Consider the following 26,832-nt stretch of genomic DNA (forward strand, 5'->3'; position numbering starts at 1 on the left):
AAAATTATGCTCACGTATCCTCGATATGAACTATAGGGGATTTTACTTATCCCCTATATGAACTCTACACTATATTCAGTAAAGGGCAGAGAGGCAGAAATAATGGTTTCTACTCCTCTGATGCCATATGTGTTTGAATTGTTCATGTTTACTAAACCATGCTTGCAATAAAATTATAATTTAAAAGTGTACTTCTTTAATTATAAAAACTATAAACACACAATGAATAATAAAAAAAAAAAAAATACATGACTGTAAATACTTCATGTAATTAAATATGTACAAATATGTAGAAACAAAATGTATACTTACAGATTCTGGTCAGTATTGTCATTGATATTCTCTTGCTCAGTTTGGCTTTCATTCTCTTGCTCAGTTTGGCTTTCATTCTCTTGCTCAGTTTGGCTTTCATTCTCTTGCTCAATTTGGCTTTCATTCTCTTGCTCAATTTGGCTTTCATTCTCTTGCTCAATTTGGCTTTCATTCTCTTGCTCAATTTGGCTTTCATTCTCTTGCTCAATTTGGCTTTCATTCTCTATTAAAGGACTGCCCACTTCAATATCCTCACTACACAAAAACAAAGTACATTTAAACTTACATGGTAATGGTAGTGTTAAGTCCATACTATGTTGATCTTCCCCACCACCTGTGATTTACAGTCTGTTCTTTTTTGTAATGAAGAAATACAAATATTTATATTTGAAGCCTAGGTTTATAGCAATCCATTCCTAAATGGTTTGTAATTACAATTATTTACATAGCACCAACATATTCTGCAGCGCTGTACAATAGGTAAACAAGACAAACACTAAATTCTCAGTAAATGTGATTGACATACTGGAATAGTAGGTGAAGAGGGCTCTGCCCAAATGAGCTTACAATCTAAACATTATAATTGTGGGATTGGATGGTTACATAAGTTACAGTGGCTTTAAACAGTCAAATCATTACATATGATTCAATTTATTAGGGATACAGGTGGGGGATATAAGCATGTCTCCAGTTTATTTAATCAAATAGTGATTTGTCCACCCCTCTATTACTGTAGCGGTACTTACCCTCTCCAGGGGCCGGGCGAGGTCCACTTTCTCCACCGCGTGCGGTCCTGCAACTGCACGAGCCGCATGCGGCTGGTCGATGGGGAGATCCGGAAGGCGTGCACTGACCGCGAGACGCGGCCACGTGACTCGCCTGACACTAGGAGCGTGCCGCGCGTATCGGGCGCGCTTTTAAAGGGACAGTGGGAGCCGAAATTCAAAACGGTCTCCCATTGGCCCATGTCATTCCACATTCCCCATACACTCACGTTTTGGGGGCGTGGATATGACAGGAGCCAATCAAATTAAACTCTAAGGTATTTATACTCACCTTTCCCTTAGCTCCCTGCCCTATCGTGGTTTCTGATTCAGTTCCCTTTAGTGCTTGCTTCGTGTAGCAGCGGTTTTTTTGTGCTTGACCTTGGCTTTGTACCTGACTCAGTTTTTCTCTTTATCCCTGCTTTGTCTTGATCGCCGGTTTCCTGACTCCTGTGTACCAGTCCTTGGCTAGTTCTTGTTTTCGCTGTCTCAATGTTCCCTTGACCTCGGCTCGTTCTTGACTGTCTTTTCCCTGTCTACATCGAGTCCGGCCATTCTAAGGCCCGGTAAGACGTATCTTTTTATCTTGTCTCTCGTTGGACTAATTACTTACCGTGACAATTACTTATTTAAACAAGGGAGAGGGTCTTTGTACCAAAACCATTTCATTAAGATGAAATGGTTTTTGTGCTCGGCATGTCCCTTTAAATTAAACATGAACACACTTTTATAGAAATAAAAAGTTATTGAGCACATCCCCAATGCGTTAGTAAAACATACAATATTGGAATACAAACTGCCTCATTACATTACTCATAGGACATTTAATGCTGTTGTAGAATTTAGATTAATTTGATTTAATTTGCAACATTCTAACAACTCTCATCGTTTAAACAACTTTACACTTACAGTGAGCTTTCTGTACAAGGATTATTTGTATGGTATGCTACAGTGTCTTCAGATAAAAATGAAACCCCGTCTTCCACTATTCTAAACAGAACACAAGAAAACAAAAAACAAATTAATATATTTCCACACACACCTCAACAATTTTGACTTTGATTACGCCCTTCTTAATATTTTGCATTTGAAATATTACATTTGTAATAGAGATTGATTAAAAGCATGATTAATATGCACAGAATTACAGCACCATTTTTAAGATGATATAAGATTGTTGGCTTAGAGGTAGGGGCACCATACCGTTAACCTTGAAGGGTCTTTGCAAGTATGTTACCATCAAGGGTCAATATAGGCAAAGTATGTAATGGCTGGGGAGTGAAGCTGAGGAGAGTTATACTTGTGAGTACTTCAAACAGATCAGATCTTAAATTTTATTATGGTGACAGAGCCACGTTCAAAGCAGTGGATCTCACCTCAAGGTACATAAAAACTCATCGAACTGCACTGTCATACCTCTTATCCCTAATGAACACAGCACCATTACAATGTTGACATTATGATATTTCAAAAGTTTTGGAAACGTCTTTTTGTAATTTTATATATATATTGGCTGTCACTCTTAAAATAAATTGGGATTTTGTCAAGGAGAACCATCATATTTATATTAATACATGTATCCCTTAACTTTAACAAATGTGCTTGTGAGGTCTGAAAAATAAAGTTAAAGGAACACTAAAATCACCCTAATTGCTACAGGATATTGTACCCTTCCATAGTTATCTGTCAAATCTTTTTTAGAATGGTTTGAAAACTTACCATAGTCTCCTGGATGGCCCCAGCCAATGAGCATGGCCCTACAAAGCTCACTGGAGAATTAGTAGGTGCCCAGTAGGACCCAGGTAAGTTGCTCAACGAGTCTTAAAATTATTTGACAAGTTTACTCTGGTAGGGAGCTCAGGCAATCCTAGCACCACAACCACTACAGCAAGCTTGAAGATCTTCCTTGCCAACACCTTTTATTTTTCAGTTTACTCCATCTCTCAGGAGCTTTTGAAAGTACAACACTGACATCCAACGATAATCCCAGCATTGATCAACTTGCAGAAAGTGCAGAAGATGCCACTTTCCCACAGCCATCGCTAGCTACAGCTGTGAGAATTAACAAACGTTGACGGTGGAGTTCTATCATTTGTCAACATGGACATTGTCCTTAAGAGAAAATTAGTCTTTGCCTTGTCTAATTATAATGCTTGATTACCTCTGAAATTTTACTGAAATTCCAATGCAGTCAACAAGAGTATTTCATAAAGATTTTATCTTCTTAAATAATGACCGGTGGTGATAGAGCCACTTTAAAGAAGATTAAAAACAAACACCAACCTTTCATTAGTACTTAAACTGCCATCTTTCCCAGACTGCATTCCTGTAGTAATTTTGTCTTTAGCTTCTACAACCTTTGAGGCCACCTGGAAAACATTTAATTAACATTAAAAGTTTTCATCTTGGTCATCACTTTACAAACTGATATTATGATGTCCTGAATAAATAATTAACAGAAAATGTTCTGTAAAAGTGTTTAAAATAGATAGTTAAATAATAAGTGCATTCATTTTTAATGACAAAGGCTGCATAAGTAGGAATTATTGATGTTCTAAGACACCGTATGCAAGCCTTGGCTAAACTGGCTGTCCGTTTTGTTTTCCCAATGCAACATTAAGATTTTACTTTCCTGGATGTTTTAGATTTACACACCTTTAATAAAAAAGGAGATTGTCTTCCTTTCAATGTAAGGTCAAGGTAAGTGTTTATTTTCTTCATCATGGTTTTATAGCTCATATTCTGCAGCAAGCCATGATATGGATCTTTCTTACGAACAATCATAGCCAACTTCATTTTCAAATACTGAAAGAAATAAAAAGGGGGATTACAAAAAAATAAAAAAAAAAAGTGTATGTTGAGGATTTAAGACGGAGATCTTGGTTTACAAATGTACAAAAATCGGATTTCTGTATATAGTTTAAAATGTCCTACTCAATGAGCAAGATTAGATAATATGGACCAGCTGGTACACCTATACTGTAAGGATATAATAATAACAACAACAATAATAACAGCAGCATTCAGGTGTGTATTATGTATAGAAAACATCTTGAACATAATCATTATTTAAGAAAAATACTTTTTATGTTAATTATAAGGTGCTACTAGCAATTGCTAACTTTAGTCTAGTGAAACATCTAATATCTTCCCTATATTATGAAGTAATAAATTGCTCAAGAGCCAGGCACAATAGAAAAAGTGGAAAAAACACAAAGTAATATTAAAAAAAAAAAAAGTAAATAAAAATAATAATATTAACAAATGTGAGCACTTCAGAAACAAACAAGGGGACACAAACAAGCTGTGGCAACAGTAATGCCACCACCATTTTAGCACTCTCTCTGGGGCAGTATGACCCTAATTTTCCCAAGTAGGCGTGGGTGGAGTTTAGACTAAAATCTTAGAGAAGATTATTTCTGCAATTCATAGGAAAAGAGGAGGCACCTCTACCACCATTACATCAGGGAAAGGGCGCTGGGTATTCCTCCATTTACCCCAGAGAGGATTAAGCAAAAGTTCAGCTAATAAATGTTCAGAGTCATTAATTTCCTAAAATATAATAATATAATAAGTAAATCACAGTTTAGTATGTATACACACACCCCACCAATTAATGCATGTATGCATTTATTTTTGCATATAGTTGTCGGGGGTACATCTAAAAGGAGCTTGAAAAAGCTACAGTTCTTATGACTAAAGTCCTTCATACATAACATACATAAATCAAGAGCAATTTACTCTGCATTGTTTGCAAGAAGCACAGTTATCTACAGGCTATGGCTGGGAAGAAGTGGAACTGTATTTTACTACACATCCTTAAGCTCTACCAGGAAATAAAAACTCTTATACAGTCACGTACTAAAGATCTATTGCAGGATAGTTACACGGTTAGTATAATGTCACCTTATATGATCCAGTTTCTGAAAACTGACGGTCAAGAACCTCAGAGGACGTGTTAAATCTTCCCTTTTCCATGCAAACTGCCACTGCCTAAGAACAGAATAAAAACATTTTGTATATCAAGACAAGTAACAATACAATTAAACAGACATTCAATGTTGTGATGCAAGAGCCTTTGGATGAAGAAAATAAATGAAGAGGGCACCTGACACCAAAACCCATGTTCCTGTGTGTCCACCAAGATTAAAAAAATAAATAAAAATAAAATAAAAAATCACTATAGGCACCTAGACTACTTCATCTCAATGAAGGGACCTGGTTATCATGGCCTGTCTTTTTAACCCTGCACGAGAAAACACTGCCATTAGATAGATACAGCAATTGCAGGTTTAACATGCTACTAGTGGCTGTCTTCCTGACAGCCAGTAGAGGTGCATCAGCCACAATATCAGAGTTAAACACAGCTATTCAAAGATTCACATGTAGACCATTTAATTGATGCGGTGCTGCAGTCCCAATGTTATAATATATATATATATATATATATATATATATATATATATATATATATATATATATATAGTTATAATATATATTTAGGGGTACCAGAAGGGCTGCACTTTGGGTGCTGTGAAACCACCCAAAAGCCATTTAACAAAAACCGAAGAAACTGCACTTAAAGACTACTTGCATAATAACTACTACAACAAGAAGAACAGAGCACGGGGCCTCAAGTGACTAAAACACAGTTACTATGACGTACAGTGAGACATATAGACTACTAGTATATAAAGAATGATTTTTTTTTTTTTTTTTAAATGAATGTTAGAAATGTAACTCCTATCCTGTCCTTGGTGATCACCAGAATTGACTTCCATTACCTTATAGTTCTATCCAGACCGAGTCACACCGTTATACAATGGGATAAGGCCTGGACAGAAGATACTAAATCTACTTTTCCTTAAAACTTTGGAAAGGCATTTCAAAGAAATTTGAATAAAATTATTTTTTTATCATTCACAATGATTAAATGGATAATAAACACACACATTCCATTTTTTTTTTTATAAATAATAGAATTAACTTAATTGAACACAAAAATTGAAGTTGGCTGCCCACCTGAACTTTCACAGAAAGTTTGATGTCTGTTTGAAGATTTATTAAATGTTTTTCCTTTTCTTCAATTTTTTCCAGCATGAATACAGCAGATTCCAAGGGTGTAATCCTTTCATCTGATTCAAACTGCGAATCTATTTAAAAAAAACAAAAAAAACACAACTTAATACAAGAAAGTGGACAAATTAGACAAAGGTTATATTGGGGGGGGGGGGCAGGGCCGGGCCGCCAAGCGGAACGACAGCACACCAAGCCAGCTCCGGCTATACACCGCTCAAAACCCCGATTAAACAGCCTGAAAATATGCCGGCAACCGGGACCGGGCCGGACGCCGAGGGGGAGACACACCCAGGAGCGGAGTTCAGGGACTTTTGACCCGCTGACCACGGGAAAGGGGCAAGGTGGCCCCACGAGGCCCTCGGCCTGATGAGCACGCGAGGCCTCCAACATGCAACAACAGAGAGGGAGACGGGGGCCCGGCCCCGCTCCCCCATCCTTCTGGCCGGCGGGGGTGATCCCGGCCTAAGAGTGCAGACTTCGGAAGCTGGGGGAGGAGGCCCATCCGGTGGGGGCACCGGCGCACTTGGGACCAAGATGGCCGACAGGCACCTCACGCCCACACTACTCCACAGTGAACACTGCATCCCTACGGTGAGAACCCATGCTGGGACGCCTTGGCCCCCGGGGTGGCGGATCCTGCGGCTGGACTTCCCCAGGCAGCAGACCGGTCGGCACGGAGCCAGCCTGGACATCCGGATTTGGTGGTGGTCCTGGAGAAGATGCCCCCGATTCTGCGAGCCCTGTGGAGCTGAGATGCGCGGGCTTCCCGGCGGCCGGGGGGACGCGCCGACACCAAGCGTGAGACCGGAAGCGGGTGAGGCATGACAGAGCTGGAGCTCTGGGGGGGGGCTCCACTGGAACTGGGGAGGTGCAGGAGACGGGCACGAGTACTCTACAGTATTGACTTAAAACCTGGTTAAACATTGTTACTACAGACCCTACTAACTTGCATACTACCATATTGCCTTGCCATGTAGCCATAAGGAGGCAGCCTACGACATAAGCTGACAGCTAACGTTTAATGACGGAGTACAGCTCAGTCTAAATGAGTCCCGGACAGATACCTATAATAGGCGGACGCAGTGTAGCACACAATACAGCTTGATGTGCACTAACCACTTCTCTCTACAATATAGCCCTAAGGACATACAGGTTATTGTTAGTGTTACAGTTATGTGTTAGAAAATTGTTGGCAATTAAACCAGACCGAATCAAATCTGTGCAGTAAGCAATACCAACAATGGTTAAATACAACTGATTTAGAGATGCCTATATCATTAGCCATATATGCCTCTACGCGGGCGACCGCACACATTATATGTTTGTTATCTGACCTATTATGCCTCTGCGAAGGCAACAATGCACTAACACATGATCCGACATACACGCCTCTGCGCAGGCGACTATCTGCTCTCATTTACATGTCCTGATCAACAAGCCTCTGCGTAGGCGACTAATTGCTTTAACAGTAATATGTTTGATAACCGCGTTTAAACTGAGACTACAATAAAAATATTTTAAAACAAAAGTTATATTGGACTTTATTCATTGAATTATGAAGTATTGTCATGAGAAATTAAATATTAGACCATAACAAATACGGTAAATTGGAAATATTCTCCAGCTGCTAAATTTTTTTTCCAGCATTTTTATTTTGGATTATTATGTTCAAGTGCAGGCTGAGTGCAGACCTGATAGGTCATCATCCAGGGAGTGTTAACTGACAGCATCAGCAATGGTCACAGAGACAACTGCTTACAATCTTTCACCTTAACTTAGAACACAAAAAGAGGTAATAAGTGATTCCCTGGTTCTTAAGAAGTATTAACTACAGCCTTATCATGATTAAATATTTTAAAAAGAGAAACACAAGGCAGCACTGATACATGCCATGCTGAGAAGATTGTCATGAGTTAGGGAATATTCAAGCAATAACTTCACTGAGGAATGGAACTATAGAAGTTCTACATGCCTGGAAGGCAATGAAAACAAGTCTTGCCGGGAGATTCGTGGAGATGTTCCAACCCTCTGTGAATCAAACAATTATTCCAATGGGACCCATAAGAATAGCATCAAGAGAGGTTGGCACTCCAAACCAATGTGAGAGATGTGGTTTGTAACTGGTTAACTCAATTCTAGCCAGTGACCATGACATATACTCGTCATGCAAAATTAGATCAATCAAAGCTAGCGACTTGAAATATGGGTGAAGTAAAGGATCTGAAAATGAAGTCCAAGTAAATGGCATAAGCTCCTGAGGAAGTCGGATTGACGAAACGCGTTGAGCATCAGCAAGAACTCTGCACTTTTGTATAGCAGTCTTTTTTTACATGTATACTGTTTATTTTTTTTTTTACCATCTTTAATACTTTTTGTGTATTGTGGGTCTGCAGCTTGTAGAAGAGTGGTGTAAGCACTTTGCACTCTTGCACTTTAGCACATGCACTATTATTACCATTTGAGTATCATGTTGGTTTAAAGCTGCTGTTCCTAAGGGCTCTTGGCCACTTTGGCTTTTTATATATTTCTGTATGTTTTGCAAATTGGCACAAGTTTTGTACTATTTGCTTGTGATTTTATCTACAATAAAGTGGATTTTTTTTTTTATCTCCACTGACAGTTTCTTTTTTATGGGAATCTCCAGATTTAATTTTAAGATCCTTCAAGTGACTGTGGCGCCCTGTTTTTCTGACATTGGGTTCAGTATTTGTTTATTTTTAATAGAGGTTGGGAGTGACCTCCTGACAGTGGTTTGCCTGCACTGAGTTGATTATCACTTTCTCCACCCACCCATCCATTGTTTGTTCAAATAAATGGCATGACTGGAAGACAGCTATAAAACAGGTGTTGACATGGGCTAATCAAGGCTTAAATTACCTAACTGGAATACCGGATGGTCAGTTAGGAGTGTAGTAAGTACAGTTAAGCAACACAGCCAAATCTTAATTAAATCTAAAATCTTAAGAGATCTACGGCAATATACCTCAGCACAGAATGCACCTGTCATGGTTGAATATATTTATTACCTGTTTTGTGTTCATTTTATAAATGTGTGTATGTATATATATTGTATCCTATTGTAACAATGCAATGCTTGGTGGACCCAGGACATACTTCAAAAAGAGAGAAATCTCAATGTATCCATCTTAGTAAAATATTTTATAAATAACTAAATATGGCGGGACTAGGTGAAGTATATGGTCCTGGACATGCATACTAAAAGGCTACAGCGGACAGATAAGGATCATGCAGAAGGCATGGCATAGTAGATTCTGAGCCATATATAGTAGAAAACTACAAATGGATGGCAAGGCAGATAGTGTATGGAGAACAATACAAAAGCATTCCAGAAAACCAAGTAGGTCACATTCAAGGGAATAGCAGAATCAAGCAGGAAGTGGTAAGATGAAATAGAAGTAGTATATAACGCTTCTATTTCATCATATCACTATCCGATTGGAGAAAGTTTCCCTATATGTTTACATCTACATGCAAGAAATGCAGATCTAGAATGCATGGTAGCAGCGCTCTTAGGTTTAGGACAGTCAGACAGCCGCACATTCAGGAAGACGTACCAGAACAGATGGATTTCTGGATCTTGCAAAGTTAGCACAGGTAACTAGGATGCGCCATGGTGTTAGACATACTTACAAAAGGTGCTACAAGGGCAAAAAGCTTCCAAAGCAATTTAAATGGACACTATAGTCACCAGAACAACTACAGCTTATTGAATTTGTTCTGGTGAGTAGAATCATTACCTTCAGGCTTTTTGTTGTAAACACTGTCTTTTCAGAGAAAATGCAGTGTTTACATTACAGCCTAGTGATAACTTCACTGGTCATTCCTTAGATGGATGTTAGAGATCCTTCCTGGGTCATGGCTGCCTAAAATGCATCCAAACATTCAGTATCTCCTCCCTCTGCATGCAGACACTGGACTTTCCTCATAGAGATTCATTGATTCAATTCATCTCTATGAGGAGATGCTGATTGGCCAGGGCTGTGTTTAAATCATGCTGGCTCTGCCCCTGATCTGCCTCCTTGTCAGTCTCAGACAATCCTATAGGGAAGCACTGTGATTGGATCAGGATACCAATTCTGATGAGGTCAGACTGCTTGTTTTTTTTTCCAGGCAAACAGCATGCACAGTTACAGCTTTGGGCTTGAATACAGTAAGATTGTTACTATATTTATGGAGGCATGAGGGGCCAAGGTGGGCTAGATGGTGGGGTTAACACTATAGGGTCAGGAATACATGTTTGTGTTCCTGACCCTATAGTGATCCTTTAACTATTATACATGTTTGTGTTCCTGACCCTATAGTGATCCTTTAACTATTAGTGATCCTTTAACTACAATGAGACAGCCACTAGAGGCTGAATTAACTCATAGGTAAACATAGCAGTTTCTCTGAAACAGCTATGTTTACAGCAGGCAGGGTTAATCCTAGATGGACCTGGCACCCAGACCACTTCATTGAGCTGAAGTGGTCTGGGTGCCTATAGTGGTTCTTTAACTCTTCACCTCAATTTCCTCGCCATTTCTCACCAAAGGAGCCATCAAGGGATGCTTGTCCAGATATCTGTTGCTACAGGATAATATAGGTTATTAAATCCACATCTCAGTATACAATACATCCATAGGTTAATGCATATATTAACTGCTCTATAGCTCCATTTTGAAAGCCAAGCAGACTTTTGCTTTCTCATGTACAAAACAAGAGAGATTTACATTGAAATGATCTATTTTGACTCTATATTGTACTAGCTAAACAACTAAGGAATGTCTAGGCAAGGATTATTGTAGTTTCTTCTATACATCTTGCCACTTCCAGTTCTGGGCACATCAGTAATTGCAAAGATGTGTGTATGTACATAGCCCTAATCCTTAATAGTCTCCCTCAAGACTCTGCCTACCCATGTCCCTCACTTAATCAACCTACTTGATTACCGGTCACTGCTCCATCCAATGAACAGCTGACACTAAATGAAAAAAAAAAAAAAAAAAAAAAAAAAAAAGTCATTACACGTGATACCACTTTAACTTGGTAAATACAGAGTGGGGGGAGTAAACATGGCCGAAGGTGGGAGACAGATAGGATGAGAAGGAGGACAGTGACAAGATGGTGATGACTATCAATGTGTGCTAAGAGGGTGACATTGGGTATCAGGCTGCTTGCATCAGTGCAAAGAACACAAGTATTTAAAATTAGATTATTGTCCAAAATGACCACAGGCTACAGCCAGTCACCCTGTGCACAACACTTCTTTAGGTTACTTATCTCTCCCCTTCTAAAACAGTGCATTGGCAATGTTTGGAGGATTCTTTTGCAAATGTACCTATAAATAAAAAGAATACCACGTACTTTTCTCACTCCATTTTGGAAATGGGAAGCTACGGTAGATTGAGAGCGTCAGCTGGTGCTTTCAGCAGCGCCCATGTCTGAGGGTTCCTGCTTGAAGCATCGGACTGCAATGGAAGCTTGAGGGCACAGCTGGCCGGCGTTGGACAGAAGGCTTTGGGGTTAAACTGTTCATTTATGGTTTAACACCTGAAGGTGAAGCTATGGGTATCTGACAAGGGTGTGAGGTAGTCCTTAAAATTTGCATCAGACCATGCATTCAGTGTTTTGTTTTTTTAAATATTTTGTCACAATTGAATGTTTTGTTTAATGTGTTGGATAGTCAGGAATATAGTGGTAAAGTAAATCACTTGCAGTGAATGAGGTACACTGCAGAGATACTACCAGGATCCTAAGTTAAAAGTTATGGTAGATCATCTGTACAATTGAGTTTCAGTCTCTTTACAAGATTGATATAGTAGATCACTTGTGCAATTAAGGTATTTAGTCTCTTCACAGGTATGGTAGATTACGTGTGTGATTGAAGCATTTAGTTTCTCTAAAGTTAGGCGAGCGAACCCGAATAAAGCATCATTACAGAAGTTAAGTTGCTAAAGTTTATGCAAGTAAATACTGACTAAACAAGAGAACTCTGTGGGAACTACCCTACTGTAATTGAGACCTGTTACAGGGACACTATAGTCACCAGAACAACTACAGCTTATTGCATTTGTTCTGGTGAGTAGAATCATTCCATGCAGGCTTTTTGCTGTAAACACTGCCTTTTTAGAGAAAATGCAGTGTGTACATTACAGTCTAGTGATAACTTCACTGGCCACTCCTCGTATGGCTGCTAGAGGTGCTTCCTTGGGCAGTCCTGCCTAGTGTGCATCACAGCATTCAGTGTCTCCACCCTCTGCATGCAGACACTGAACTTTCATCATAGAGATGCATTGATTGAATTCATCTCTAGGAGGAGATGTTGATTGGCCAGGGCTGTGTTTGAATTGTACTGGCTCTGCCCCTGATCTGCCTCCTTGACAGTCTCAGCCAATCCTATGGGGAGGCATTGTGATTGGCTCAGAATAACACTTCTGATGGCGTCAGCAGGCAGGGGCAGGTCTAAGGCAGACAGGAGCAGAGCCAGGAGCTGCAGACTTGAATACGTAAGATTTTACTATACTTACGGAGGCAAGAGAGGGCCAGGGGGCTAGATTGTGGTTTTAACACTACAGGGTCAGGAATACATGTTTTTGTTCCTGACTCTATAGTTCTCCTTTTAAAATTGAAACTAATATTTTGTATTTGTTGCTCTTCAAAACTGTTAAGTAAGTGGGCATAGATTATTTTACCACTCAATTACTGACTATTCAGCTGACCGCCTTATACTCTCGATTCTAGTCAGTACACTTCAGAATTGCTGAGTGCTAGGACTAAACTTTTTGGTTAATCTGCTTTTTTCTTTGCCCTTTGGGGATTTGTATGTTTAAAGGCAGCAAGAAGCTGTAAAAAGGATCAGGAAAGTTATTTTTGCCACTTTTTTACACTTCCTTTCTGGTCATTATGTAAAGCAACTGACACTGGGGTCTATGCATATTTAGAAAATACCCTAAAGGTGACATTGCCGCTTGGTGTGCAGAGGTCCAGGGCAGGTGAGATATACATACTTGATGCTTTCTCCAGGAAGAACCCCATCTTTTTATTCAGCTACTGGTGCTTCACTTCAAGGAGCACACATCAGTGCTTTACTCTTGCAATCAGCCAGTGACGGATGAGAAAATATGCAAAACTTGCTGTCAATAGCTCTGCCTTTTGTCAAGCATAGGAAAATGCATAGAACAAAGTTATCCCTATTCTGTCATATGATAGCTTTTGACTGCGCTGGTATATCAGTGAAATTCTAACAGTCAAAGTGCCATAAAGATTTTACTTTTTGAGGGTTCAAGCCCACTGGTGTGATGGGGTGTAGATTAAAGCGGCACTGTTACAATGAGTATTTCATAAAGATATAATGAGTATTTAATAAAGATATACTCAATTTGACGGTCAAGAGATATACAGAGACAAACTTGGGACCACTTTGTCTCTGTGCTTCTCCTCCGCCTGATTCTCTTAAACTCAGGGCAGAGTCTAAGTGTCAGTCCCGGCAGCCGTCACCAGTGACAGCTGCAGGGAATTGGCAGTGTCTATAAAGGATGCCATGGTCTTACGGGATCCTCCATAGACCTCAATGCTGTACTTTTGCACATGCACGAGTGTAGAGAAGTGATGTCGACTCTGAAGAGGACCCACATGGCCACTCAAGACAGGTTCAGAAAAGTAAATCTCAACTTTATCTGCCCCCACTCACTGGACTCCCAGCAGCGATGTCACTGTCTTTGCAAATTCGGCAAAGTCCCCAGACGGTGAAAGTGCCGCATTATAGTACATTTCTGAAGATGGGCACTAGTATGATTCCAGCTTCCAGGTAAAGTGCAAATTAACTTAAAATTTATAATGGAGACATGGGGTGGCTTACCAAGTTGCTTTCCTTCTGCAACACGTGTTATGAACTGTGCAATCAAAACAGCTTTTTTTCTGTCATTGTCCAAATCAGTCATTCCTTCAAGAAGGACTAAAAAAAGAAAAACAAGATAGAAAATGTTGTTTTGTTAATGTCAAAGGGACAGCCATTTAGATTGCTGTTCCCCAAGGACAAGTATTTAAAGAGTTACTCCAAGCATAATAACTACTACAGCCTGCTGTACTGTGGCAAGATGTCAAATCTTGCTAAAACAAATGGACAACTTACCTGTGTACTCCAGGGTGCATGAACCACATCCAGTTTTGTGATGTAATTCCAGTAAAATACAAGTTTAGCAGGCTAAGATTGCCACAAGGCATATGTATGTATATGTGTTTGTAGTATCAGTTGGTTAATTACACGTAGCTAAGATACTGTCATCACTGTACTGACCAGGTGCAGGAATGTAAGAACTGGAATTACGCGTCCCTCTCCTTTGTATCAGATGAGCCACGTGGTTAGACCGGATGGATGAGTTTAGACTCTATTCATTAAATAGGTTAAGGGTATGTGTGGGTGTAGTTAATTGTGGGAGGAGCTACAGTGCTATATAAGGAATGTACTCTATGTATTCAGTACTCAGACTTTGCTGTATTTTGGTGACGCTAGTCCCTCTGAGTCCCGATCGGTGATCCAATAAAGAATCTCTTCCTTCCTGAAGAAACCTGTGTCCATCTCTCTGTGCTTGGCTTCCGTCAGTTTCTCCGGTATCATTTGGTGCATTGGCCGGGAAGCTCATCGTTCAACGGTAGCTGAGAGGCAGAGGCGTGAGACGGTCTATCTTTGCCCACGTTCTCTACGGCTGCACCCCTGAACTTCTGCGTGGACCTCCCTTCGTCTCGGCGCCACTGGTCTGTTGTCCAGGAGATCATCGGCCTCTACGTGAGAAGTGCTGGGGTGTCCCCGTCGATGAGTGTGAACTCAGGTTCAGGAACGAGGAGGTAAGATAACTGCTGTTTTAGACGGCAGGACCCGCTAGGGGTATACCGATTGTGCGGTAGGCCCAAAGGGGTTTTTGAATCTGTATCTGCCCCCTCTGTCGGAGGGAAGGAGCGAAGGCGCACCGCTCGATCGAACGCTCTTTAGTCAGACCGTTTGATTTGGTTAGTCAGGCGGGGTCCTGGTGTAAATAGCCCTAGCCGGACACCGGTGTCTTGTCTAGACTAGCGTTCTAGGGTGTATATTACGTTCGCTAGGTCGGAGGGACCGGGAGACTAAGCGGCGCCTGTGTAAATTCGGTTCGCTAGTTCTCATCCTATCTGGGCTAAGTGGGAAGGCGTGTAAATTTGGAACCCACTAGACTTTTGATAGTACGACTAAGAGGCGCCTGTGTAAATTCGGATCTCTAGCTCGTTGTATAGTGCGACTAAGAGGCGCCTGTGTAAATTCGGTTCTCTAGCTCGCTATATATGTGGTGATTGGGCAGTGTGGCTAACCAAAACGGGTGTATATAGTTTTAGGTAGTCCATTCAAGGTACTGGCCAATAGTTTAGTTGGGAATTGTAAATGTGTTAACGATTGTTTTAGTAAAGTGTATATCTTGTTAGATAGCGCGAGCTCAGCCGTCTAGCGAGAGTGTTAATAGTGTGTTGCTGTATTATAGTGCACGGTACCATAACCCTGTATATTTACTGACACTGTATAATAAGTACTAATCATTGTCGTCCATTGCATGTTTAACACCATAACCACTAATAATTGTATTGTGACCTTAACTTGTGCTTTGACCTATGCTAACCGTACTGTAACCGCTATTTGTAAAAGACGATGTTACTGGGGTGTGTTATAGACGGGTAATTCGTATATAGAGAATTATAGCGTGGGTGACTGTGTAGTTACGCCAAAGGGCATAATATTGATTATATAGTGACTGGTGTAGCAGCTGTGTGTGTATGGGAATTCCCTGAGTGTTTATTGTTATTGTGTACGTTTCACTTGGTAACCGTACCACGTGGTGCTGTTGCCAGAGGAAACGGGTGTGACTGTTGAATAGTACGCGTGTATAGTAATCGTTGTCGACGACGTTCCACTGTTAAATATGGGTGCGTCGCAGTCAACGATTCCGGATCCCTTAGGATGTATGGTTAAGAATTTTAAAAAGGGATTCAAAGTTTGTGATTTTGGGGTTAAGATGTCCCCTGTACGTTTGGTCACTTTGTGCACTAGGGAGTGGCCTACTTTGGTTGCGGCATGGCCGCCACGTGGCAGTTTGGATCCAACTCTGGTACAGCGCTTACACGTGGCTGTATCAGGTAGGCCTGAACTTTACGGCCAGTTTCCTTATATTGATTGTTGGAGACAGGCCGTAAATGACTCGCCAAAATGGCTCCGGACATGCCACGAGGAACAGTGTCGCCTCATGGTAGCTAGGACTTGTTCGTCCACTAGGGCTGGTGTTAGGCCCATTTTGGACACGCCCCCTGAGTCCGAGATCCCTTTGCCGCCCCCTTACTTTCCGTTAAGAAGAAGTGACGCAAACGCAGGAAGTCCTGCACCCCTCCCCTCATTACCCTCATCCACTTCCGCTTCCTCCTCCAGTACAGGATCCACCCCCCCTCGTACTAAATCTCCCCTTCCGGAACCAGAATCCACCCCCATTAGAAACGAATATCCTGATTTGGCGCCACTTCAGACTTCCGGTCAAGCTTCATCTAGCTCGGCTCGAAGTGTTTTATTTACGACCTTTTCCCAAAACCAACCTCCCACATCCCCATACCCTATCTCTCCCCGACCGGAACCCATGACTGACGCCTCTCTACGTAGCCCCATCCAAACCCGACAGTTGACTGGTGCCCAACAATTAAAGCACTATCAGATGCCTCTTCGCTTAAATCCCGGGTCAGCTTATATCGATGCCGCAGGTCAAATGGCACACGCTGACCCAGTCTTCGTATATGTCCCATTTACCACAACCGATCTTTTAAACTGGAAGACCCATAATTCCTCGTATACTGAGAAACCACAAGCCATGACTGATCTGTTCACCTCAATAGTACAGACACATAATCCGACATGGGCTGATTGCCAGCAGTTATTAATGACTTTATTTAACAATGAGGAAAGGACAAGAATAAATCAAGCAGCCATTAAAGCATTAGAGGATAGAGCCCGTGCTTTGAACCAAGCTAATCCAGCAGCATGGGCCGCAACACATTATCCCAACACTGATCCCGATTGGAACGTAAATGGTGCTGATATGGTTCAACTCAGAGCCTATAGAGACGCTATAATTGCTGGCATGAAAGCCGGAGGAAAGAAAGCCATTAACATGTCGAAGACAGTTGAGGTGATCCAGAAAAGCGATGAAGCGCCCAGTGTCTTTTATGACCGATTATTGGAGGCGTACCGCTTGTACACCCCCTTTAATCCGGAAGACGCAGACAATTCCCGAATGGTTAACTCCGCCTTTGTCAGCCAAGCTTACGGAGATATTAAGCGCAAGCTACAAAAGTTAGAAGGGTTTGCAGGTATGTCAATCTCCCAACTAATGGAGGTAGCTAATAAGGTCTATATGAATAGGGAAACAGAAAGCAAGAAAGAGGAGGAGCGCAAGATGCGTAAAAAGGCTGATATGCTAGCGGTAGCGATCGCAGGCGTAGATAAACGGGGCCCAGATAGAGGCAATAATAGATGGAGTAGGGAGCCTTTGAGTAGGGATCAGTGTGCGTATTGCAAGGAAGAAGGGCATTGGAGGAACGAATGTCCGCAAAGAGAGCAGTACGAGAGAGACCAACCCAGGGCAGGCTACGGAAACTTTAGAGGCAGAGCGAGAGGTAGAGGAGGTCCCGGAGGGAGTAATGGTTATAGAGGGAGTAATGGGAACAGAGGAAGTGTTAGGGAAGACAGGTATATTCCAGCAGCGCAAAGGTCTCGCGATAGAGAAGGTAGGGACTTTGTAGGATTGGCTGACACGGTCATGGAGGACTATTGATACCGACCGGGCTCCATCCCCCTTGGTCGAGCGGAGCCTATGGTCGATGTATCAATAGGGGGGAAAAGGAGTGCGTTCATGATCGACACTGGTGCTGAACATTCAGTGGTGACTAATCTAGTTGCTCCTCCATCCGGAAGGACTATTACTGTGATAGGAGCAACTGGAAGAAGTGCTGAAAAACCGGTTCTTAAAAGTCGACTCTGTACATTGGGAGGCCACGTAGTAAAACACCAATTCCTTTATATGCCTGAATGTCCAGTCCAATTGCTGGGACGTGATATGCTATCCAAATTACAAGCGCAGATTACGTTCCTACCAGATGGAACAACATCTTTAAAGTTTAATGGACCTTCAGGTATTATGACTTTATCCGTACCAAAGGAAGAAGAGTGGCGACTTTATACAGTGTTGACTAGCCAAAACCCTAGGAGTGATGAGACATTGTTTAACATACCAGGAGTTTGGGCAGAGAACAACCCACCAGGACTGGCCCGCAATATTCCACCAATAAAAATTGAACTGAAACATGGGGTTTATCCAGTGAGCCTAAGACAATATCACATTCCGCAGAAGGCTAAGAAGAACATCCAATCCTATCTGGATAAGTTCATACGGTATGGTATCCTAAAATTCTGTACTTCCCCCTGGAACACCCCATTGCTGCCTGTTCAAAAGCCCGGCACAGATGAGTATCGACCTGTGCAGGACTTAAGAGCAGTCAATGATGCGGTTGTTAGCATACATCCAGTTGTACCCAATCCATATAACCTGCTTGCTTTAATTCCGGGCGGGGCTACTTACTTCACAGTCTTAGATCTCAAAGATGCCTTCTTTTGCCTCCGAATTGCCGCAGAAAGTCAATGTATTTTCGCTTTCCAATGGGAGAACGCTGTAACGGGCTCAAAACGCCAAATGACTTGGACAAGACTGCCCCAAGGGTTTAAAAATTCACCTACCCTATTTGGTTCAGCCCTAAGTCAAGATCTATTGGATTTCGAGTCCATCCCAGGAGAGTGTGTATTGTTACAATATGTAGATGACTTGTTGATAGCAGCAGTTACAAAAGAAATCTGTCAGCAAGCAACGCACGATCTACTACACATTCTCTGGAAGGCAGGATACAAGGTGTCTAGAAAGAAGGCTCAGTTGTGTTTGCCAACTGTCAAGTATCTAGGATTCCATATCTCTGAAGGTCAAAGAATTATGGGGCCAGAGAGAAAAGAAGCTGTCTGCCAAATACCAATACCCAAGAATAGAAGACAAGTGCGAGAATTCTTGGGGGCAGCAGGCTTCTGTAGGATATGGATTCCCAGCTATGCGATACTGGCAAAACCTCTGTACGCAGCTATCAAAGGTACAGAGCACGACCCCTTCCTATGGACCCAAGAACAGCAAACGGCATTTGAAGATGTGAAGAAGGCTTTGATGAGTGCCCCAGCATTAGGTCTACCTGATCACACACGACCATTCTACTTATATGTACACGAGCAAAGAAGAATGGCTGTGGGAGTATTGACACAGTACTTGGGATCATGGCAAAGACCTGTTGCCTACATGTCTAAGCAACTGGATGCAGTGGCCAGCGGACTTCCACCTTGTCTAAGAGCCGTAGCTGCAGCCGCCCTGCTAGTAGCTGAAGCCGATAAACTCACTCTGGGTCAAGAACTTTATGTACGAGTCCCACATGCAGTACAGACGTTGTTGGATTACAAAGGAAATCATTGGTTTAGTAATAGCCGTATGACCAAGTATCAAGCAATGTTGTGTGAAAACCCAAGAGTGCATTTAGAGACTGTAAACACCTTAAATCCAGCTACCCTTTTGCCACAACCTACTGAAAGTCAACATGATTGTTTGGAAGTAATGGATGAAGTATTCTCAAGTAGACCAGATCTTCGTGATTTTCCCATCCAGAACCCCGATGTTCAATATTACACCGACGGCAGTAGTTATGTGAAAGAAGGGATCCGCTATGCAGGATATGCAGTGACAACAATAGACAAGGTGATAGAAGCTCGGCCACTGGCGAAAGGAACATCAGCACAAAAGGCAGAATTAATAGCACTAACACGAGCGTTACAATTGGCTGAAGGTTTAAGAGTAAATATCTATACGGACTCTAAGTATGCGTTTTTAACCACTCATGCCCACGGAGCTTTGTATAAAGAAAGAGGACTACTGAATTCAGAAGGCAAAGAAATCAAGTACGCAGCTGAAATCCTACAACTATTGGAAGCAGTGTGGGAGCCGAAAGAAGTCGGTATCATACATTGTCGAGCGCATCTGAGAGGAGATGGTGATGTAACCAAGGGAAATCGGATGGCAGATAGTGCAGCTAAGCGTGCTGCTGAATCAGGAAGACAGGAGTATGTGGGGCATATAGCTGCTCTTATACCAACTCCACTGTCCCAATGGACTCCAGTTTATACAGCTCAAGAAGAGGAGTGGTTAAAGACTGAACCGGGAAAGTATTTGGAGAACAAGTGGTATCAGCTAGAAGATGGAAGAATAGTCATACCAGCATCACTAGCGGTAGAAATTGTCCAAAATTATCACAACGGGACACATTCTGGGAGAGACAGTACTGAAGAATCTCTCAGGAAACATTTCTACATACCAAGATTGTCCAACTTGACTCAGGCCATTGTACGCAGATGTGTAACGTGTGCTAAGAATAATGCAAGACAAGGACCAGCAAAGCCACCAGGAGTTCAGTTTATGGGGGGACTCCCCATGTCCGATCTACAAATAGACTTTACAGTGATGCCTAAATCGGGTGGACATCATTACCTGTTGGTAATTGTGTGCACCTATTCAGGCTGGGTAGAAGCATGTCCTACTCGTACAGAGAAAGCAGGAGAAGTTGTGAGATTCCTGCTACGAGAAATAATACCCCGATATGGACTACCCTGTTCTATAGGATCGGACAATGGTCCAGCTTTTGTTCACCAGTGCCTACAACAACTGACTCATATGCTTGGTATAAAGTGGAGGCTTCATACTGCATATAGACCCCAGAGTTCTGGTAAGGTAGAGAGAATGAATAGAACTATAAAGAACCAGTTGGCTAAAATGTGTCAGGAAACCCAACTTAAGTGGAACGTTCTCTTACCTATAGCCTTATTGCGAATCCGCAGTACCCCTACCAGAAGGATGGGCCTCTCTCCTTTTGAAATCATGTATGGGCGACCACCTCCCGTACTTGGTAACTTAAGGGGGGACTTGAGTCAGTTGGGAGAAGGAATTACCCGGCAGCAGGTTGTAGAGTTGGGTAAGACTATGGAGGAGGTACAGAAATGGGTACAAGATAGATTACCTGTGAATATTTATCCCCCTGTTCATAGTTATCATCCAGGAGATCAAGTGTGGATTAAAGAGTGGAATAATGTACCGTTAGGGCCCAAGTGGAGAGGTCCTTATGTTGTTCTTTTGTCTACCCCTACAGCAATAAAAGTAGCAGAAGTGACTCCGTGGATACATCACTCCAGGGTTAAACCAGCAGCAGTCGATTCTTGGCAAGTTACAGCAGATCCAGAGAATCCCTGCAAGATCCGGTTAAAACGCACTACTCAGTCGGAGTAACGAGGAATTATTGTGGATTACAAATTTTATTGTTACAGGTGTGAGTGAGAAGGCCATAATAAAGCCTGTCCGCTTACCATCACATAGTGTATAAGCCAGGAAAGTCTCGAAGGGACACCTGTGAAGATGAGCAGAACTCCATTCCCTGCAGCCCCTCACATCCTGGAAGCTGAGGCGCCATCGCACGGACGAAGACTGAGGATGACGGCGAAAGATGTGCTTTTGATAGTGTTTATTTATATGTGTTTTTATATTCAGGAAGGTAGAGGTACCGACACTCCTAGCTGTGAGGTATGCATTAAGACTACGAGAACAGGTAACCATATATCCCAAACCCTAATTTGGCATTCACAATACGAGTGTAAAGGAGATGTATCGAGATGTAGATACTTAAATATAGACTATAGTGTGTGCCATTTAGGAGTAGGAGAACCTAAGTGCTTCAGTCCGGAGTATCAGCCTCGTACAATTTGGTTGACTCTCAGGAATGGAGATCCTCAGGGGACCCTAATTAATAAGACGGTGTTAGAATCCGTACATTCTTCGGGTGTTCTGCTATTTGATGCATGTAAGGCGATATCAAGTGGTAGAAAGCCGTGGAATGTATGTGGGGATCTTAGATGGGAGAGGACGTATGGGTCTAACGATAAATATATTTGTCCCAGTAGTAAAAATAAATATGTAAGTCCTAGATGCCCAAATAAAGACTATAACTTTTGCCCATATTGGTCTTGTGTGGGGTGGGCGACTTGGGGACAGACAGTAGACAAAGACATGATAGTGACTAAGTTGCCGACTAGCCCTTATTGTAAGTCTATGGAATGCAACCCAGTCCATATACTCATTAATAACCCCGACAAGTTCTTAGATAAGTATGGAAATTTATTTGGGTTTCAAATATACGGGACGGGTTTAGATCCTGGGACATTATTGTTTATAGGAATAGAGACTGATACGGTATCCTCCCAGACTCATCAAGTATACCATTCCTTTTACGAAGAGATGAGTATAGATAATAAGATCCCCCATAATGCTAAAAACCTGTTCATCGATTTAGCTGAAAGTATTGCCGGTAGTCTTAATGTTACCAACTGCTATGTGTGTGGAGGTACTAACATGGGAGACCAATGGCCTTGGGAAGCAAAGGAGGTAATGTCCGGTTCTGAGGCAGTTGACCAATTAATATCTACACAAGCCGATTATCATATGAGTGTTAGAGGTAAATCTGAGTGGAGATTAAAGACCTCCATCATAGGTTATGTTTGCATAGCAAGGAAAGGAATAATGTATAATACTTCTGTAGGAGAATTAACTTGTCTAGGGCAAAAAGCTTATGATGATGATACAAAGAATACAACTTGGTGGTCGGCTTCAAATGTCTCAGAACCATCTAACCCGTTTGCTAGATATGCCAATTTAAAGGATGTGTGGTTTGATCTATCCATCACATCTATTTGGAGAGCCCCAGCAAATTTGTACTGGATCTGTGGTAAGAAAGCCTATTCGGAGCTGCCACAGGACTGGGAAGGGGCATGTGTGTTGGGTATGCTCAAACCATCCTTCTTCTTGTTACCGATTGAAACAGGTGAGACTTTAGGTGTTAAAGTGTATGATGTGAATCATAGGAAGAAAAGGGGACCCATAGAGATAGGCGCCTGGGAAGATAATGAATGGCCTCCCCAGCGTATTATAGATTACTATGGGCCAGCCACGTGGGCAGAGGATGGTACCTTTGGTTATAGAACCCCTATTTATATGCTCAACCGTATTATAAGATTACAGGCGGTGGTTGAGATTATCACAAATGAGACATCACAAGCGCTCAATCTTCTAGCGAAGCATAACACCAGGATGAGGACAGCAGTGTACCAAAATAGATTAGCCTTGGATTACCTTTTGGCAGTAGAGGGAGGTGTATGTGGGAAGTTTAACCTAAGTAATTGCTGTCTTCAAATAGATGACGAAGGGCAAGCAATAGCTGAGCTTACTAGCCATATGGTTAAACTAGCGCATGTGCCTACTCAGGTATGGAAAGGGTACAATCCAAGTAGTTGGTTTGGTAGCTGGTATGAGTGGTTTGGAGGGCTTAAGGCAGTGGTAGGTGGAGTCCTACTGATTTTACTGTTGTGTCTACTCCTACCGTGTCTTATACCCTTAGTAGTTAGGTCTGTGCAAAGCCTGATAGGAAGTATAGCAGAGAGGAAGGCTGCTGCACAGATAATGGCCATATATAAGTATAAGGCTTTAGATCAGGGAGAACCAATGCAGGAAGATGAGTGTTAAAAGATTCACATCATAAGATAAGTCTGGTCTGGTTCAAGGTAACTTGCGGTGTAAGCAAACCAAGGTTAAGTGATGCCTCAAGTAATTGTGAAATATCAGAGGCATCAAAGGGGGGAATGTGATGTAATTCCAGTAAAATACAAGTTTAGCAGGCTAAGATTGCCACAAGGCATATGTATGTATATGTGTTTGTAGTATCAGTTGGTTAATTACACGTAGCTAAGATACTGTCATCACTGTACTGACCAGGTGCAGGAATGTAAGAACTGGAATTACGCGTCCCTCTCCTTTGTATCAGATGAGCCACGTGGTTAGACCGGATGGATGAGTTTAGACTCTATTCATTAAATAGGTTAAGGGTATGTGTGGGTGTAGTTAATTGTGGGAGGAGCTACAGTGCTATATAAGGAATGTACTCTATGTATTCAGTACTCAGACTTTGCTGTATTTTGGTGACGCTAGTCCCTCTGAGTCCCGATCGGTGATCCAATAAAGAATCTCTTCCTTCCTGAAGAAACCTGTGTCCATCTCTCTGTGCTTGGCTTCCGTCAGTTTCTCCGGTATCAGTTTCCTCTAGTAGTTGGATGTCACTTTAGATTAGAGCAAAACAGGACCAATATCACAGGCTGAGAATATTTTCCTATTTAACCAATGACTACAGTCTTGCTTTTCTCCTGATGAAAAAGCCTGGATACAGTGTGTGATTGAACTTGAAAGTTGGGGGACCTATATAGATCTCTGCCAATCAGCATCTCCTTATAGAGACGCATTGAATCAATGCATCTCTATGGGGAAAGTTCAGTGTCTCCACTGCAGAGGATGGAGACTCTGAACGTCAGTGCTGCACACTGTGTGTCACTGACCCAGGAAGCACCTCTAGTGGCCGTCTGAGGAGTGGCCACTGGAGGTGTCCCTAGGTTTTGAAGTAAACGCTGCCTTTTCTCTGAAAAGACTGCATTTACAGCACAAATTCTGCACGGACGGTCTATAGCAAGGACATTACGCTGTAGTTTTTCTGGTGACTATAGTGTCCCATTAAATATTTGAAAGAAACATCCGGGTATATACAATGTTAAAGTACAGACGGATAAGGGGCGGCCCATATTTTAATAAAATAAAAACAAACTTTATATTGATATGCAAAAAATAAAAGGCAGAAGTGTTACTACAATGTGTAGTTTTACATTTGACCAGCAAGGGGTCCGCTTCCTTAATTTAACGTGCAGCCATACTGCGCATGCGCAAAGCCTACAAACGCTGCCTATACCACATCCCGCGAGCGGTCTAAATTGCTCCTGTCATTCACGGTTAGCCGTCACCTAGCAACACACAGCGCGAGACTCCCCCCTCCCCCTCGTGACGTCATTACCTTCCATGGCCCTGCACGTTTTCTGGAAGTCCAGCGCCCGCTCCTCTTTGAAGTAATGGCACAGGCTGGCAAACATGAAATCGAACACCCAGTCGTTGGCCACTTTAACCACCTTATCGAAATCGACGGCCCCGGTCGCCATCTTGTCGTCCGTGACGTCGGTATCTGAGGGGTCCGTTTTAATTCAACGCGTCGTAGGGTTTCCGTTCAGGAGAACAGTATTGGGCGCATGCGCACTGCCGGCCGCCTGGTCTTCGCGCACTCCATTTCAAATTTACTTGGAGAGGGTGTGGCTTCCCGTGCTCGCGGCTGTGGGAGCCAGCCAATGGCGCGACAGCGGTTACCTTACTCTGTTTTCAACAGCCAATAGTAACGTCAAGCTTTTCTTGCCCCTGCAGCCGGACTGGCCAATGGCGAGCCAGTTTGTCTTCCTTGGTCTCTAGCACTAATTGACGCATCCCATCTAGTGTAATGTAGCTGTTCCACCACTAGGTGTCAGTCTTTGTATATTTAGTGCAGTGTCCAGGCTTAGGGCTGTTTATCACCATTCCCTGGGCTGTTTTGTTTTGTAATAGCACCTTTGTGCAGTTACATATGTTTTTTGTGCATTTTGAACCTAAAATTAAGGAAAAGAAAAAGCCGCACACATACTTCATTTATTAATTTGTATACCTTTTATACAAGTTCACTGCTTATAAGTTCCCTAAAATATGTGTTGTCTGTATATTCTTTTACTTCCTGTTGTTCTGTTCCATCATTTAAATTGGAGTAAATTGAAACCAAATGGCAGAGTTCTGGTTACAATTATCCAGCTGTGACCATAGTCGAGTTAGAGATTTTTTTGCAAATCTGCTGCCGTTTTCAATTTTTCTCCCCAATTCAGTACCATTTAGAATTCAGTATGTAAACAACCCCCTTTGCATTTCAGCCCTCTGAATTAAAAAACAAACAAACTGGTTTATTAACGAACATCAAAGTTAATTGCAAACTGAAGGTGTAAGATTTTGGATTTTCAGGTGTCCTGTCCCGCCATCCTGACTGAGTACCCAGTGTCCCGCTTTTGGGGACACCAGGGAACTGTCACCAATAAGAATAGTGTAAATACATCATATATTCCACATACGCTATATTCAGGAAACTAGGACCCTGCGGTGTGCACTGATCCTTAAAATATAGTCAATATACAGACTAACACCTTAATGACAGGCAATTGTGCAAGTTCTGATCATAACCTGGAATTTGCACTACATGTCTGTTCAACCATAATTTACCTCTTTATTTATATTAAGTACGCCCACACTTATTATATATATCATTATTGTCAGGAGAAACAGGGCTTTCATTTCAATCACATATTTATATATGAAAAATAATTTTAATATGAAATCTAAAAAAAAAAAAATATTTTCTAAATTCTGCATGGCATTTTAATTGTGAATGTTATAATACTGTTAGAGTTTACTACAATAAAATACACATATATCTGTGCTCAGCAATGTCTCACGAATACAAGAGTACCCCTCCATGTACAGCAAGCATGTCAAACTCATAGGACAACATGGGCCAAATAAAAAATAAAAATAAAAAAGTCAATTTTAATAGAAAT

General features: G+C 41.9%; 1 protein-coding gene across 1 annotated transcript in view; it reads right to left on the reverse strand.

The window, feature by feature from the left end:
- TERF1 (telomeric repeat binding factor 1) overlaps window positions 1–25,447 on the reverse strand; it is a 33,659-nt gene extending 8,212 nt beyond the window's left edge. The window contains exons 1-8 of the mRNA XM_063451327.1: window positions 25,227–25,447; window positions 14,014–14,109; window positions 6,099–6,229; window positions 4,983–5,069; window positions 3,732–3,881; window positions 3,360–3,445; window positions 1,986–2,066; window positions 313–567 (exon numbers count right to left, since the gene is read on the reverse strand). Of these exons, the coding sequence (XP_063307397.1) occupies window positions 313–567; window positions 1,986–2,066; window positions 3,360–3,445; window positions 3,732–3,881; window positions 4,983–5,069; window positions 6,099–6,229; window positions 14,014–14,109; window positions 25,227–25,368 (1,028 nt within the window). The 5' untranslated portion in view covers window positions 25,369–25,447. The remainder of the gene's footprint in view (window positions 1–312; window positions 568–1,985; window positions 2,067–3,359; window positions 3,446–3,731; window positions 3,882–4,982; window positions 5,070–6,098; window positions 6,230–14,013; window positions 14,110–25,226) is intronic.
- Between the last annotated feature and the right edge of the window lie 1,385 nt (window positions 25,448–26,832).

Source organism: Pelobates fuscus, chromosome 4 (assembly GCF_036172605.1).
Source record: "Pelobates fuscus isolate aPelFus1 chromosome 4, aPelFus1.pri, whole genome shotgun sequence".
NCBI classification, from domain to species: Eukaryota; Metazoa; Chordata; class Amphibia; order Anura; family Pelobatidae; genus Pelobates; species Pelobates fuscus.